This window comes from Carcharodon carcharias, chromosome 12 (genome assembly GCF_017639515.1).
Source record: "Carcharodon carcharias isolate sCarCar2 chromosome 12, sCarCar2.pri, whole genome shotgun sequence".
NCBI classification, from domain to species: domain Eukaryota; kingdom Metazoa; phylum Chordata; class Chondrichthyes; order Lamniformes; family Lamnidae; genus Carcharodon; species Carcharodon carcharias.
This window is the reverse complement of record NC_054478.1, coordinates 129,146,435-129,164,746: the sequence shown is the minus strand read 5'-3', so window position 1 is coordinate 129,164,746 and position 18,312 is coordinate 129,146,435. Positions and strand designations below refer to the sequence as shown.

At 44.5% G+C, this 18,312-nt stretch overlaps 1 protein-coding gene across 1 annotated transcript in view; it reads right to left on the bottom strand.

Moving 5' to 3' along the window:
* Nucleotides 1–18,312, bottom strand: part of LOC121284978 (sperm-associated antigen 16 protein) — a 1,312,939-nt gene that overhangs the window by 1,175,392 nt on the left and 119,235 nt on the right. The window contains exon 8 of the mRNA XM_041201017.1: nt 1,046–1,115. Coding sequence (XP_041056951.1) covers nt 1,046–1,115 — 70 coding nt within the window. The remainder of the gene's footprint in view (nt 1–1,045; nt 1,116–18,312) is intronic.

The following is an 18,312-nucleotide window of genomic DNA, read 5'->3' as shown; positions in this document are numbered from 1 at the left end:
TGTGGCTAACTATCAGGTGGGGTTTTATTTACATGTAAAAATAATGAAGGGCAGAATTTTCTGCCTGTTGGGCAGGCGGGCCCGACCCAATCTCCATCGGGCGTAGAGACGATCCCTGCTGGAGAAGTGGGCCCTGCCACCATTTTATGTGGGCGGGCCAATTAAGGCCCGCCCAGCGTGATGTTCGGCAGGAAGCGTATGCGCACGCAAGAGCACACATCTCCCTGAGGCTAAGTGCTGTCTCAGAGAGATCACTTCCATGTTGAAAAATATTAAAAACAGAAAAAAAATGCTAACATGTCCCCCTCATGTGACATGAGATGGGACATGTTCATAATTTACATAATAACTTTATTAAAAAATTTTATAACCTTGCATGAAACCTCATTCCGCCAGGAGATGAGGTTTCATGTGTTTTCTATTTGCCGCTGGGGCTCCTGGCCTGCCCACCAACCTTAAGGTCCTTTAATTGTTTAAATGATCCTGTCAATGGCCTCAATTAGCCATTGACAGGTCGGCGGGCCGCAGCTGAAGATTTAAATAGGGCGGGATAACGTCGGGGGTTCCACCCAATGTCATCCCGTGTCAATTGACGCGTCAGCGAGCGGGCCCCGCCCCCTGCTCGCCAACGGCAACATTCTGCCCTATGTGTACATACACAAAAAATATACAAGAGTTAAAAGAATAGATATTTTGCAGACTCAAAATACCAAATCTTTCACCTCTTTTCTTCCAACTCATGCCATTTTTATCTCCATCTAATGCTCCAGAATTACTTTTCTATATTACTGTGAATTGTAATCAAAACCTTAATAACCATTCTATGAAAATAACTAATGGTTTCAAGTTGCATTTCTAATGTAATTTCCTCATACCCATCAAATAAAGACATCATTACTAGTAACTTTAATATTAAACACCTGGTCACAACAAATATTTTCTCCTGAAACAATGATCTGGTTGTTGGTATGCAGAGAGTGCACTAATACCTTACCAGCCAGTTTTAAAGAAGTATTTAATAACTGTCACCCCACTCAATTCATACCTGAAGTCATAGCAACTGGCAATTCCCATCCACTTTCTATGGCACGTAACGCTGCTTGCAAACCTGACACCTGTAAATAAAATGAAGTTATTTAAATTGAGTTTTTTTTTAACAAAAAATAAATTTCACACTACTTCCTATGATAGCTTGTTGCTGGAGTAGCTGCAGAAGTCATTTAAAAAGTTGTAGCAATTACCTTACGGGAAAATACAAATAACATTATTAGCAAAATGTACACATTTTTAAAAAATTACAGCTAACTTTATGTTATCAAGTCTTGCTATTGTACTAAGATTACAAACTTATACTGCGGTTTGAATATGAATAAATATGCAAACCTGATTCGCCACTTCAACATGCAAAATATGTGATACGCTAAACTAATTCAGCTTTTAAAATCTTCAAATGTGACATTCAATGTGAGCCAGGCATCGATGTTTGACTTGAATTGTTTAGATTTGTTACTTATCTAGACTGTCAGATGGTTATGCTGTCAAAGTAGGATTTATTTGTATACAGTTGTGAATCTGCTATTTGTTTTTCCAGATATTTCTTTTATTTTGTGATCCAGAGGCACAGTTAATACATAAAATATGCTATTCGGCCCAACCAGTCCATGCAACAAATATTTTCATATTTTTCCACTTACAGCAATAAAATAATTAGAAACATAGGAACAGAAATATGGACCACTCAGCATCACAAGCACCCTCTGTCATTCAATCAGCTTACGGCTGAACTGTACTTCAATTCCATTTGCCTGTCATTAATCCATATTCCTTAATATCATTGTCTAACAGAAATCTATCACACTCAGTCTTGAAAATTTCAACTCAACGCATATCAACAACCTTTTACAGGATAGGGTTCATAATTTCCAGTGCCCTTTATGCAAGTTGTGTTCATAATGTAAACCTTTAAGTCTTGGTATTATTCCAGTGAATTTGTGCTGTGCCTGCTCCAAGGCCTATGTATAGCTTCTGATGTTCAGTGCCCAAAGCTACAACACAGGACTGCATGCATGCCAAACAGCATAAGCAGCAAATGATAGACAGGGCTAAGCGATTGCACAACCAATGGTTCAGATCTAAGCTCTGCAGTCCTGCCAGTTGAAAATGCTGGTGGACAATTAAACAACTCAATAGAGGAGGATGCTCTACAAATATCCCCATCCTCAATGATGGAGGAGCCCAGCACATCAGTGCAAAAGATAAGGCTGAAGCATTTGCAACAATCTTCAGCCAGAAGTGCCAAGTGGATAATCCATTTCTGCCTCCTCCGGAGGTCCAATTTAATTCACTCCACTTAGTATCAAGAAATGACTGAAGGTATGAATAGTGCAAAGGCTATGGGCTCTGACAACATTCCAGCAATAGTACTGAAGACTTATGATCCAGAACTTGATGCGCCCCTAGCCAAGCTGTTCCAGTACAGCCGCAACACTGGCATCTACCTGGCTATGTGGAAAATTGCCCAGGTATGTCCTGTACACAAAAAGCAGGACAAATCCAACCCAGCCAGTTACCACCCCATCAGTCTACTCTCGATCATGAATAAAGTGATGGAAAGAGTCATCAACACTGCAAGCAGCACTTGTTTAGCAATAACCTGCTCACTGATGCTCAGTTTGTGTTTCGCCAGAGATACTCAGCACTTGACCTCAATACAGCCTTGGTTCAAACATGGACAAAAGAACTGAACTCTGGAGGTTAAGTGAGAGTGACTGCCCTTGACATTAAGGCAGCGTTTACCAAGTGTGGCATCAAGGCACCCTAGCAAAACTGGAGTTAGGGGGGAAATTCTCCGCTGATTGGAGTCGAACCTAACACAAAGGAACATGTTTCTGGTTGTTGGAGGTCAGTCATCTCAGCTCCAGGACATCACTGCAGGAATTCCTCAGGGTAGTGTCTTAAGCCTAACAACCTTCAGCTGCTTCATCAATTACCTTAGTTCCATCATATGGTCAGAAGTGGGGATGTTCACTGACGACTGCACAATGTTCAGCACCATTTGCTACTCCTCAAATACTGAAGCAGTCCATGCCCAAATGCAGCAAGACCTGGACAATATCAGGTTTGGGCTGACAAGTGGCAAGTAACATTCGTGCCACACAAGTGCCAGGCAATGACCATCTTCAACATGAGAGAATCTAACCATCGCCTCATGACATTCAAAGGCATTACCATAGCTGAATCTCTATTCACATCCTGGGAGTTACCATTGACCAGAAACTGAACTTGGACTCGTCATATAAATACTGTGGCTACAAGAGCAGATCAGAGGCTAGGAGTCCTGTGGCAAGTAATTCACCTAAGGCCTTTCCACCATCTATAAGGCACAGGAGTGTGATGGAATACTCTCCACTTTACTGGATGAGTGCAGCTCCAACAACACATCAAGCTCGGCAACATCCAGGAAAAAGCAGCCTGCTTGATTGGCACCCCATCCACAAACATTCATTCACTCCACCACCGACGCACAGTGCCAGCAACTCACCAATGCTCCTAAACAGTGCCTTCCAAAGCCACGACCACTAGCATCTATAAGAACAAGGGCAGCAGACACATGGAAACACTACCAGCAGGAGGTTACCCTCCAAGCCACTCACCATCCTAACATGGAAATATATCGCCAATCCTTCACTGTTGCTGGGTGAAATTCCTAGAATTCCCTGCCTAACTGCATATGTGCCTACAGCACATGGACTGCAGTGGTTCAAAAAGGCAGCTCAAAACCACCTTCTCAAGGGCAATTAGGGATGGGCAATAAATGCTGGCCTAGCCCACATCCCATAAATGAATAAAAAAAGGGTGCAAAATTCCAGGTTGGGTCTTCAAAGCTCGCTAACTGAAATATAGGGCAGAATTTTGCCCTTGATGGGCATGCAGGCCCCACCAGCTTGGCGGCGGGTGGACAGCCAACCCCCGCAACCGAAATGGGGCCTGCCGCCATTTTGAGTGGGCGGGCCAATTAAAGCCCACCCAGTGGCCTGCCCAACATTAAGTGCAATGTGCTTCCTGTGCGGGGTTGGGAGGGAAATCCCCAGCTGACAAAATGCGCTCTTTCGTACATGCGCACGAAAGAGTGCACTGCTCCCTGAGACTAAGTGCTGTCTCAGGGAAATTAGTGAAAGTGTAGAAAACTTCAAAAATAAAAAAATAAAACTATTATTAAAATGTCCCCCTCAGGTGACAATGTCACATGAGATGGGACATGTTAATAAATATCCCATAACATTTATTAAAGTTTTTAAAAAGGAACATGAAACCTCATCCCACCAGTGGAGGATAAAAGTGAACGAGGAGAGCGGGGGAGACACAGGATAAAAGAGTGCAAGGAGAGCAGCGGAAATGCAGGATAAAAGTGAACGAGGAGAGCAGCGGAGACACAGGATAAAAGTGAACGAGGAGAGCAGCGGAGAAGCAGGATAAAAGTGAACGAGGAAAGCAGCAGAGACGCAGGATAAAAGAGCACGAAGAGAGTGGCGGAGACACAGGATAACAGCGCGAGAAGAGCGGAGACACAGGATAAAAGTGAACGAGGAGAGCAGCGGAGACGCAGGACAAAAGAGCGCGAGGAAAGCGGCGGAGACACGGGATAAAAGAGTGCGAGGAGAGTGGCGGGTCACAGGATAAAAGTGAATGAGGAGAGCGATGGAGACAGGATAAAAGTGAATGAGGAGAGCGGCGGAGACACAGGATAAAAGTGAACGAGGAGAACGGCGGAGACACAGGATAAAAGTGAAAAAGTGACGTCACAGGAAAGCTGTGACTTGATTGGTTTGTAGGAAATCTGCACCAAATTTGAAAAAAAAACACTGCAAAGCTAATTAATAAATTAATTATCTGAGTAAAGATGGCTGGGCAGGTGATGTGCTGTAGCTGTATGATGTGAGAGCTGGCAGATCCCATTGCGAGCCGCAGTGACCACATCTGCAGCAAGTGTTGGTTGCTGGAGGAACTCCGACTCAGAATTCATGAGCTGGAGTCCGAGCTCTGGACGTTGCGGCACATCCGGGAGGGGGAAGAGTTACCTGAGCACTTTGTTTCAGGAGGCGGTCACACCCGGTAGATTAAGTACCTCAAATTCGGTCAGTGGTCAGGGTCAGCAGGGTGTGACTGCAATTGAGGCAGATAGAGGGAACCTGTGTTCAAGAACAGAGGAGACTCAGCTCTTGACCTTGTCCAGGTACTTGCTCCCCGTGTGGATGAGGAAGAGGGCTGTAGGGAGGATAAGCCAGCTGATCACGGCACTGTGGCACAGGAGGCCATTCAAGAGGGGGGAGCAAAAAGACAAGTGGTAGTTGTAGGGGATTCTATAATTAGGGGAATTGATAGCATCCTTTGTAAGCAGGATTGAGAGTCCCGCATGGTATGTTGCCTGCTCGGTACCAGGGTGAGGGCCATCTCTGACCGGCTTGAAAGGATTTTGGAGAGGGAGGGGGAGGATCCAGTTGTTGTAGTCCACGTCAGGACAAATAACATAGATAAGACTAGGAAAGAGGACCTGTTTGGGGATTAGAAGGAACTAGGAACTAAATTAAAGAACAGGTCCTCAAGGGTTATAATCTCCGGATTACTACCCGAGCCACGTGCAAATTGGTATAGGGACGCAAGAATAAGGGAAATAAACACGTGGCTAAAGGAGTGGTGTGGGAAAGAGGGGTTCCATTTCATGGGGCATTGGCATCAGTATTGGAACAGGAGGGATCTGTACCGTTGGGACGGTCTCCACCTGAACCGATCTGGGACCAATGTTCTAACGAAAAGGGTAAATAGGGTGGTCAACAGGACTTTAAACTAGAAAGTGGGGGGGGGGGGGAAGGGAAGGGTAAAACTCCAAAAAGTATGATTAATGGGAAACTTCATGGAAAATTATGAAAAAACTGAAAAGAAAGGAGAGCCCAGGAGAGGCTATTAAAGTCTCCAGAACACAAAATAGGACAGAATGTTTGGAAAGGGCTAGAAATCTAACTTCAAGCACATCAGATAAAGGGATGACAATGAGAAAGAGGACAGGAAATACAGGACTGAAGGTGTTGTATCTAAATGCATGCAGTATACGTAAAAAGGTAAATGAGCTTGTGGCGCAGATTGAAATTGGCAGGTATGATGTGGTGGGCATTACAGAGACATGGCTGCAAGGGGATCAGGACTGGGAGCTAAATATCCAAGGATATACATCCTATCAAAAAGATAGGCAGGCTGGCAGAGGGGGTAGGGTTGCTTTGTTAGTAAGAAATGAAATTAAATCGATAGCAAGAAACAATGCAGATGATGTAGAGTCTGTGTGGGTAGAGTTGAGGAACCGCAAAGGTTAAAAAACCATAATGGGAGTCATGTATAGGTCTCCGAACAGCAGTCAGGATGTGGGGCACAAGATATACCAGGAGATAGAAAAGGCGTGTAAGAAAGGCAAGGTTACAGTGAACATGGGGGATTTCAATATGCAGGTAGACTGGGAAAATCAAGTTGGTAGTGGATCCCAAGAAAAGGAATTTGTGGAATGTCTACGAGATGGCTTTTTGGAGCAGCTTGTGGTAGAGCTCACTAGGGAACAGGCAATTCTAGATTTAGTGATGTGTAATGTGGCAGATTTGATAAGGGAGCTTAAGGTGAAGGAACCCTTAGGAGGAATTTACCATAATATGATAGAATTTACCCTGCAATTTCAGAGGAAAAAGCTGGAATCAAGTGTAACGGTATTACAGTTCAATAAAGGTAACAACAGAGGCATGAGGGAGGAGCTGGCCAGAATTGACTGGGAGATGAGCCTAGCAGGAAAGACAGTGGAACAACAATGGCAGGAGTTTCTGAGAGTAATTTGGGAGACACAGCAAAAATTTATCCCTAGGAAGAAGAAGCATACTAAAGGCAACCATGGCTGACAAGGGAAGTCAGGGACAGCATAAAAGCTAAAGCGAAAGCATACAATGAGGCGAAGAGCAGTGGGAAGCCGACAAAGACCAACAGAGGACAACTAAAAAAGAAATAAGGAGGGAGAAGATTAAGTATGAGGGTAAACTAGCCAGTAATATAAAAGAAGATTGCAAGAGTTTTTTTAGATATATAAAAGGTAAGAGAGAGGCAAAAGTGGACATTGGGCTGCTAGAAAATGACGCTGGAGAACTAATAACGGGGAACAAAGAAATGGCGGAAGAACTGAATAGGTACTTGGTGTCAGTCTTCATGGAGGAAGACACGAGTAACATCCCCAAAATTCAAGAGTTGGGGGCAGAGGTGAGTATGGTGGCCATTACCAGGGAGAAGGTGCTAGGAAAACTGAAAGGTCTGAAGGTAGATAAATCACCTGGACCAGATGGATTACGCCCCAGAGTTCTGAAGGAAATAGATGAAGAGATAGTGGAGGCATTAGTGGTGATCTTTCAGGAATTACTGGAGTCAGGGAGGCTCCCAGAGAACTGGAAAATCGCTAATGTAAACCCCCCTGTTTAAGAAGGGAGTGAGGCAAAAGACGGGAATTACAGGCCGATTAGCCTGACCTCGGTTGTTGGTAAGATTTTAGAGTCCATTATTAAGGATCAGATTTCAGAATACTTGAAAGTGCACGGTAAAATAGGGCAAAGTCAGCATGGTTTCATCAAGGGGAGGTTATGCCTGACAAATCTGTTAGAATTCTTTGAGGAGGTAACAAGCAAATTAGAAAAAGGAGAGCCAATGGATGTTATCTACTTGGACTTCCAGAAGGCCTTTGACAAGGTGCTGCACAGGAGGCTGCTCAGTAAGATAAGAGCCCATGGTGTTAGAGGCAAGGTACTAGCATGGATAGAAGATTGGCTGTCTGGCAGGAGGCAGAGAGTGGGGATAAGGGGGTCCTTCTCAGGATGGCGGCCGGTGACTAGTGGAGTTCCGCAAGGGTCAGTGTTGGAACCACAACTTTTCACTTTATATATTAATGATCTAGATAAAGGAACTGAGAGCATTCTGGCTAAGTTTGCAGATGATACAAAGATAAGTGGAGGGACAGGGAGTATTGAGGAGGCAGGGAGGCTGCAGAAGGTTTTAGACAGGTTAGGAGAATGGGCAAAGAAGTGGCAGATGGAATACAACGTGGGGAAGTGTGAAGTCATGCACTTTGGTAGAAAGAATAGAGGCATAGATTATTTTCTAAGTGGGGAGAGAATTCAGAAATCTGGAGTGCAAACGGACTTGGGAGTCCTAGTCCAGGATTCTCTTAAGGTTAGCTTGCAGGTTGAGTCGGTAGTTAGGAAGACAAATGCAATGTTGGCATTTATTTCGAGGGGACTAGAATATAAAAGCAGGGATGTGCTATTGAGGCTTTATAAGGCTCTGGTCAGACCACATTTAGAATATTGTGAGCAAATTTGGGCCCCGTATCTCAGGAAGGATGTGCTGGCCCTGGAGAGGGTCCAGAGGAGGTTCACGAGAATGATCCCAGGCTGAAAGGCTTAACATATAAGGAACATTTGAGGACTCTGGGTCTATACTCGATGGAGTTTAGAAGGATGAGGGGGGATCTGATTGAAATTTACAGAATACTGAAAGGCTTGGATAGAGTGGGCATGAGGAAGATGTTTACATTAGTAGGAGAGACTAGGACTCGAGGGCACAGCCTCAGAGTAAAGGGAAGACCTTTTAGAACAGAGATGAGGAGAAACTTCTTTAGCCAGAGAGTGGTGAATCTATGGAATTCATTGCCACAGAAGGTTGTGGAGGCCAGGTCATTGAGTGTATTTAAGACCGAGATAGATAAGTTCTTGATTGGTAAGGGGATCAAAGGTTACGGGAAGAAGGCGGGAGAATGGGGTTGAGAAACTTATCAGCCATGATTGAATGGCGGAGCAGACTCGATGGGCCGAATGGCCTAATTTCTACTCCTATGTCTTATGGTCTTATGGATGAGGTTTCATGTATTATCAGAAGCCCGCTGGGGCTCCTGGCCTGCCCACCAGCCTTAAGGTTGGATGGGCAGGGCCTTTAATTACTTTAATTACTCTGTCAATGGCCTCTATTGGCCATTGACAGGTCGGCGGGCGGACAGCTGATTTCACTGTCCACCCACCTTCCTGAAAGTTTAAAGGGACTGGGACGACGTCAGGGGTTCCTCCTGATGTCATCCCGCATCATTTTCCCATCAGCGAGCAGGTCCCGCCCCCAAATCGCCGACGGGAAAAATCTGGCCATAATTTCTAATCCTTTATATCCAGCCCCTTCTAGCCCCTGTTCACTAACTGTGATTTCCATATCTAGACATCAAAATCCCTTTCCTCTTCCATGGTTCTGTGTCTCTCACCATTAGAAAGTATACATTTTTCCTTCTTAGTTCCAAAACAGATGACATCACACTGAACTCCATTCACCAAAGTTCTGCCTGATCATTTAATCTGTTTATGTCACTATGTCATTTCCTATGCCCATCTACGCAATCTACTGCACTTATTCATTTTGTTCAACTGAATGCAAGCTTAGAAGGAAGGATTAGATCGTTTTACTGAGAAGGTGATTCGAGGTATTTATGTTTGGAGACAATGACACCTGTCTCTGAGTTTACTATGAGTAGACTCCAAGACTCCCAAAGTCCCAGAAAGATGTAAACAAATTGTAAACAGTTGTGCTACAAACTGTCCATTTACTTATAGATAAAAGGGAATTTGGATCAAAGATAGCTAATTAGCATTCTACCTGGGTGCAAGGTTCATGTGTTTCATGTTGCCATGGGCAAGAAGGCAGGGGAAGTGGGCTCCCTACAAAGCAATGAATATCACAGACCGGCAGCAGAGGTTCAGCAAGGTCAGGAGAGAGAAAAGGCTGTTTGTCTTTGTAAGCTACCACAGCTGGATGCAGAGACAATTTCTAGTTGAAGAGACACATCACGAAGCCGTCTAAGGATTCTGGGACATGGCCAGGGGAAGGTGAACCATTGGAATGGGCTTTATTGCTGGTGGTAGATTTAACAAACTTTCTGCAAACTGAGAAAGCACCTGGAAATGGTTTCTTGAAGTTTGTGCTCAATAAAATGGGAATACGGGAACTCCTTGGAAGCTGGGAGTAACTGTGCACTGTTTGCTATAAGGACTATTAATTCCATGGACAGTGCAATTGCTGCTAAGTATAAAAGGAGGGTGTAGCTTAAAGTATAAGTTCCCTATAAAAGTAAATAGTACTTAGTCAAGCGTACTTTTTTAGTAATTTGTCAGTAAAAAATGTAATCATGAAAACTTGCTGCCTCATTCATTCAGATAGTAACCGGAAGTTCAAATCTCCTTTTAAAAGTTATCAGTCTCTACATAAATCATAACAATGGGAAAAATTCCGCCCCCCCCACCCCACCCCGATCGGGGGTGTACCGCCATTTTATGTGGGCTTGCCCAGTGTGACATCTGCCAGGAAGCGCTATGCGTCCCTATGCGAGCGAGGGGGTGGGGGCATTCCCTCAGCTGGGAGTGTGCTCTTTCGCGCATGTACATTAAACAGCACACAGATCACCCTAAGGCTAAGTGCTGCCTCAGGGAGATCGGCTCAGAATTAAAATTTTTAATAGAAATGATAAAAAAATTTCCTTGACATGTCCCCTCATGTGACATTGTCACATGAGTTGGGACATGTCCATAACTTGTACTGAAAGATTTGGTAAAAATTTAAATACCCTCATGAAACTTCATCCCGCCCCCGTGGATGAGGTTTCATGCTTTATCCGAAGCCCGCCAGGGTTCCTGGCCTTCACGCCAACCTTAAGGTTGGACAGGCAGGTTCATTAATTACCTTAATTAGTTTTTCAATGGCATCAATAGCCCAATGGGCACGCAGTTGATTCGGCTGCGCCCCCGTCAACCTGAAAATGGAAATGACGCAGCGTGACATCGGGAGATCCACCTGACGTCATCCCGCATCATTTTACGTGTCGGAGTGCGAGCCCCGCCCCTGCTTGCCGACCAGAAGATCCTGCCCAGTATCTTAGCTCGACCAAGACCCATTCACCTAACACCCCTTGCTTGCTGACCTACATTGGATTCTAGTCAAGCAACATCTTGATTTTAAAATTTTGATTGTTGAGGCCTCTATAGCCCTGCACCTCCCTATTTCTGTAACAGCCCTCTAATTCTGGTCTCTTGAGCATTATGATTATAATCATAACATCATTGGTGATCATGCCTTCAGCTGCCTAGACCCTAATTTCTAGAATTCCCTTCATACAACTCTTCATCTTGTTTTCTTTAACACCTTAAAACCTACCTCTTTGACCAAGTTTTTAATCACCTTACCTAATTTCCTCTTATGCGGCTGGGTGTCATCCTTTGTTTTATAATTCTCCTGTAAAGTGCCTTCGGGTGTTTTATTATGTTAAAGGTGTCTTATAAATAAAAATTGTTGTTGTTCCTGGTATATATGGTCACACCACTGCCTTTTCCATCCTTCATAACACTTTATATATCTGAAACTCATCGCTTTCTTCTAACTCAAGTCTTAAACTGGAGTAAGCATTCACCTTTCTATAATTTGTCCCTTGGACTAATAAAGTAAAGCCAGCTTGGGGTTGTTCAGGGCAAATCATGTTTAACAAACTTTATTAAGTTTTTCAAAGTGAGTTGATGAGGGTAATGTGATTGATGTGATATACGTGGAATTTTGAAAGGTATTTGATAAAATGGCACAAAACAGACTTGTCAGCAAGTTGAAGCCCGTGGAATAAAAGGAGCAGGGGAAACATGGATACAAGTTGTGTGAGTGACAGGAAGCAGAGGGCAGCAATAAGTAGTTGTTTATCAGACTGGAGGAAGAGATATATTGGGGTTCCCCAAGGGTCAGTATATAGACCAATACTTTTCTTGATCTATCTAATGACCTAGACTTGGGTGTGCAAGGCACAGTTTCAAAATTTGCAAGATGACAAAAAACTTGGAAATATTGTGAACTGTGAGGAGGATAGAGATAAGCTTCAAGAGATCATAGGTAGCTGGGGGAATGGGTAGATATAGGGCAAATGAAATTTAGTGCAGAAAAATATGAAGTGATGCATTTTTGTAGGAAGAACAAAGGCTATATAAAATAAAGGATGCAATTCTCAAAGCAGAGGAACCTGGGTGGAGCTGCACAAATCAGTGAAGCTGGCAGGACAGGTTGAGTAAGCGCTTAATAAGGCATTGGTGATCCTGGGCTTTATAAATAGAGGCAAAGAGTACAAAAACAAGGAAGTTATGGTAACCTCCGTAAAACACTGGTTCGGTCTCAGCTGAAGTATTCTGTCCAATTCTGACCACCACACATGAGGGCATTGAAGAAAATGAAGAAAGAATTTATGAGAATGTTTCCAGAGATGAGAGACCTCCATTACGAGGATAGATTGGTGAAGCTGGGTCTGTTCTCTTTAGAGAAGTTAAGATTTGATACAGGTGTTCAAATTCATGAGGGGTCTGGACAGGGTAGATAGAGAGAAACTGTTGTTATTGGCAGAAGGATCAAGAGCCAGAGGATGCAAATTAATGGTGACTGGCAAAAGAACTACAGGCTGCAGTGAAAAGGCAGAAAAGTGGGGCTAGCTGTGTAGCTCTTACAGAGAGACAGCACAGACATGATAGACTGAATGGCCTCCTTTTGTGCTGTGCTATGATTCTATGTACCTGATATATTTGCAACAACTTTGTTGGTTTTTAACAAATTTTTTAACACAATTTCTAAATATTTTTTAGAATAGATATATCAGGTAGAATATTTATAGTAACATTTTAAAATACATATTCACTATATTAATACTCATTCTGCAAAAGCTATGCAAGGTCAAACCTAGAGCAGTGAAGACATTACCTCATTAACCATCCATGATAAGAGATTGAGAAATATAATAGATGCAGCAAATCAGTGGAGGACACTTCAGGAAGTAATCTGGTATGAATAGGCTTCTGTTTTGAAGATACTGGGTTAAGGGGAAGATTATAACTGATATACATGGTTTCTCATCACTGAGTAAACAGATGTTATTGTGCAGACTGTTGAAGAGAAATTAATCAGGTGTACTTAGAATGTATTAACATAATAGCATTGCATTAGGAAGATGTAATTAAACAAATAAAAAGATACAGACAATGGTGCTGCTTGAGGAACTTGGATTTCATCTTGCTGAGGTTGACATAAACAGTCAAGCTAACAGACTTTTAATCCCCTAAAGGAGTCCCTGGGATCTGATTTATCATACAGTAATTCACACCTATATCTCATATACACTGCTCAAAGGGTTTGTGTTTTATTATCTCATTGACTTGATTTAATGTAAAAAATTAGCCAGGTGTTGTAATTTTTTAAAATTTATTTACAAGATTTGGGCGTCACTGGCTAGGAGAGCATTTATTGCCCATCCCCAATTGCACTTGAGAAGTGGTGGTGAGCTGCCTTCTTGAACTGCTGCAGTCCACATGGTGTAGATACACCCACAGTATTGTTAGGAAGGGAGTTCCAGGATTTTGAAGCGACACTGAAGGACTGGTGATATATTTCCAAGTCAGGATGGTAAGTAGCTTGGTGCGCAACTTCCAGGTGGTGTTCCCATGTATCTGCTGCCCTTGTCCTTCTAGATGGTAGCAGTCATGGGTTTGAAAGGTGCTGCCTAAGGAGCCTTGGTAAGTTTCTGCAGTGCATCTTGTAGATGATACACACTGCTAGTGCCATCTTTCCTAGTCTTTGAATTTGTACTAGCGCTAGAGGATGTCTGACTTATTATACTTACACATAAAGCCAATAGAGATATGTGATATTATCCAAATATAAACCCAAGATTGTTACTCCTGTTTCTGAAGCTAAGATTCCTCAGACAGCATTAAATAGGAGAGATTTACTCATTGCTATTCCCTCTCCCCTGCATCTGATATTCTAGCATACTTTATGCATATCCACTTGTCATAACCATTAGACTTAATGGGTGGAATTTTCCCCCCATTGCACTAAATACAGGAGCAGGTGTGAAAAACAGCATTCTACTCGCCGCTCAGAATTACGGGTTTTCGCACCGTATCGGCTGCTCCCAGCCAAATTAGTTTTGCACACATGGGAAACACGCCGGATCGCTGGCAGATGGCCTCTGATTCACCTGCCTTACCGTCAGCTCACCGTTTCCTCACTCCAGGTGCCAGATTTAAAGTGCAGCCGTGCACAGCCTTCTTAATGTCAGCACCCAGGGCTGCGTGACTGAAGACAAGGCCCCAAAACCCAAGAAGACGGCAGCCCCCAAATTCAGTGGAGCACCTGCTGGACGCAATTGAGGCCTGCCGCCATGTCCTCTACCCCCACTCTGGCCGCAGAAGGTCCAGCGAGATGACCAATCCAGCTTGGAAGGCAATGGCAGCGGTGGCCAGTACGAACACGGTGCAGAAGAGGTCAGCCACCCAGCACAGGAAGGGGATGAATGGTCTCATCCATGCTGTCAGGGTAAGTCAACATCTCATCAATATCAACTCACAAATGTTGATCTCACACACTGCCAGCTCAAGGGACATCAACACTCACTCTCTCACACATACCTTCACATCTCCATCTGGTCCCATCTATGCTGGAACTTGCATCCTCACTCCGTCCATGGTTCCACTCACCACCCACACATGCCAGTCATCCTTGTCATCTGCCCTGGCATTGGTCTTGCTCACAATCTCTCCATCTGTTTTTATGCAGGACAATCTCGCGCACAATCGCAGGGAGAGGTCCTAAGCCAGAGGTGGAGTGCCGGAAATCAAGATCCTCTCTCAGTTCAAAAACCGAGCCATAGTGCTGGCCAGAGAGGAGATTGACCATGCTTGCACCGACAGTGAGGTGGGTGGCGCACACCCAAGTGAGGATCCTGCACCAGCTCATCCATCAGACAACCATGCTGTGAGTGCCTTGTTCTGTTTTAGAATTGCCTGCATGCACTAATTATCTCTCCTTTCTTTCATAGGCATCTGAAAAGCTCCTGAGAGCATCCACAAGCCAGACCCTCAGTTCCAATCCATACAACAGCTTGGATGAGCAACCAGAGGGCATCACAGCAGAAGACCCATTACAGAGCTCACCCACACCCTCCACCAGCGCAGGGGCACACACCTTGGTGGGGCCTAGTTCTAGGGTAGGTTCAGGGTCACAATCTGGTGAGTACAGCACAAAGTCTGGTCCACAGCAAGGCGGGGACATCCAAGGCCACTGGCACTTGGAGGACTGCTGGAGGCCACAATTCTGCTGAGTCCGAGTCAGATGATGAGCCTCTGGAGTAAGTCCTAAATCAGTTGGTGGAGCTGCAGCAACAATCATAGGAATATCAGAAAAGGATATCAGCTTCATGCCTCAGATTGCAATGCATGATGGAGCAGTCCATCCGCCTTCAAAGTGAGGTGATAGCGCCGGCATGCTAATGCACCAAGGTCAACACTGGCTGGATGGCAGCTGCCACATAGACCTTGGTCCAGGACATTGGTCCTGCACTGTTGCAAGAGCTGCACTCCATCGCTGTAGCCTTTGGTGGCACCGATCAGTGGCCATGAGAGAAGAGGGCTGGGCACTTCAATTTCACTCCAGCTGCCCCTTCTCCTCAAGGAGTCAGCTAGGCACCCTGGGGCACCCATAGGGAGGAGAATCAGCAGCTGAACATCCCGGGGCCATTCATCCAGGGAATTCCCGGACTCTCTGGCTGAGCCAAAACCCCTCTTCATCACCTCCAGCTTCACAGGCTGAGAAGGGTGCACCTGCCCCACAGCAGGACACCCAAGACAGGCTTGGGCCTTCTAGAGGACGCCTGCCAAGGTCATCACAGGCAAGATAGCATAGCAGTCAGCAGGCTGCCTCCATCTCCACTGTGGTTGTCAGGGAAACATGAGATGTAGCAGTAGGGTTGGGAAAGTTAGAAAAATTTAGGAGCTTAACAGTGGCACAGGTGTTCACAACATGTATATAATGTACACAAACGTAAATAGAATCGCACCCATTTCATATCTCCTCTTGTATATGCTTCCTTTTTATGATGAGCTGTGTTGCTGTCAATCAGATGTGATTCCATGGTGCCTACCCCCACTTATCGCAGATGCCATTATCATGGGCCTCTTGTCTATGTAGTGTGCTTCCATATCACTACAGTGTGTGGCTCTTTTCCAGATCATTCTTGACATCAGTGATGCCTCAACCTTAATGTTAAGTGTGCTTGCGGAACAAACCTTGTTCACATGCTTTGCAGGGTCATGTCATGCTTATTCTTGGCTCTGTGAGATTGAGGCAGAGGTGTTCTACTATCTTATCCTGCGTTCTTGAAAGGTGAAGGTGTAGCGTACAAGGAGAGATGTGTTCCCACATGGAAAAGGGTCATATATCTTGCAACGTCATGTGCTCTCTGTCTCTCGGCAAGGTTTGCATACTATGAGCCTATATTCTCAGCTTGTGTGCACTGCTGTCAGCCATTCATATTTATGACTTTAAGAGTGTACATCTGCTAAGCTGACCATTAATTGGGAACACCTTGCCACCTCAAGGTGACAAAGCTCTGCCACATTATTGTCCCGGTGCTCAAACATCCAACCTTGAGTGTCTCTCACCCTGTAGTTGTGTCTATTTTTAAAATTCATTGACAGGATGTGGGCGTCGCTGGCTCGGCCAGCATTTATTGCCCATACATAATTTCCCTTGGGAAAGTGGTGGCGAGCTGCCTTCTTGAACTGCTGCAGTCCCTGTGGTGTAGGTACACCCACAGTGCTGTTAGGGAGGGAGTTCCAGGATTTTGACCCAGCGACAAGAAGGAACGGAGATATATTTCCAAGTCAGGATGGTGAGTAGCTTGGAGGGGAACTTCCAGATGGTGGTGCTCCATGTGTCTGCTGCCTTTGTCCTTCCAGATGGGAGTGGTTGTGTGTTTGGAAGGTGCCTTCTAAGGCGCCTTGATGAGTTTCTGCAGTGCATCTTGTGGAGGGTACACACTGCTGCCACTGCTCATTGGTGGTAGATGGAGTGAATGTTTGTGGCACTGGTGCCAATCAAGCGGGCTGCTTTGTCCTGGCTAGTGTCAAGCTTCTTAAATGTCAATGGGGCTCCAGGCAAGTGGAGAGTATTCCATCACACTCGTAACTTGTGCCTTGGAGATGGTGGACAGGCTTTGGGGAGTCAGGAAGTGAGTTACTCGTCGCACGATTCCTAGCCTCTGACCTGCTCTTGTAGCCACAATATTTATATGGCTAGTCCAGTTCAGTTTCTGGTCAATGGTAACCCCCAGGATGTTGATAGTGAGGAACTCAATGATGGTAATACTACTGAAAGGGCAATGGTTAGATTCTCTCTTGTCAGAGATGGTACCTTGATAAACTAGAACTGGTAGAGGTAGTGTATTTGGATTTCCGGAAGGCATTCGATATGGTGCCACGAGAAAGGTTATTACACAAGACAGGAGCTCAAGGTATTGGGGGTAATCTATTAGCATGGATTGAGGATTGGTTAACACACAGAAGATAGAGAGTCAGGATTAATGGGTCTTTTTCAGGTTGGAAAGACGTAACTAGTGGAGTACCACAAGGATCACTCCCAGGGCCTCAATTATTTACTATCTATTTTAATGACTTGGAGGAGGGGGCAGAGTGTAATGTATCCAAATTTGCTGATGATACAAAAATAGGTGGGAGGGCATGTTGTGACGAGGATATAAGGGATCTGCAAGGGGATATAGGCAGGGTGAGTGAGTGGGCAAAACTTGGCAAATGGAGTTTAATTTGGGAAAGTGTGAGGTCATGCATTTTGGTAGGAAAAATCAAAATGCAGGCTATTATTTATAGGAGAAAGACTCCAAAAATGTACAGCACAGAGGGTGTGCTTGTGCACGAAATACAAAAAGTTAACATACAGGTGCAGCAAGTAATTAAGAAGGCAAATGGAATTTTGGTCAGTATTGCTAAGGGGTTGGAGTTTAAAAATAGGGAAGTCTTGTTACAACAGTACAGGCTGTTGGTGAGGCCACACCTGGAGTACGGTGTACCGTTTTGGTCTCCGTATTTAACAAAGGATATACTGGCATCCGAGGCAGTTCAAAAAAGATTCACTAGGCTGATTTCTGAGATGAAGGGGTTGACTTATCAAGAACAGCTAAACAATTAGGTCTTTATTCATTAGAGTTTAGAAGAATGAGGGGATGATCTTATTGAAACATACAAGATTCTGAGGGGGCTTGACAGGGTAGATGTTGAGAAGATGTTTCCACTAGTTGGGGAATCTCAAAGGAGGGGTCAGTTACAGAATAAGAGGACACTCATTGAAAACTGAGATGTGAAGGAATTTCTTCTCTCAGAGGGTAGTAAATGT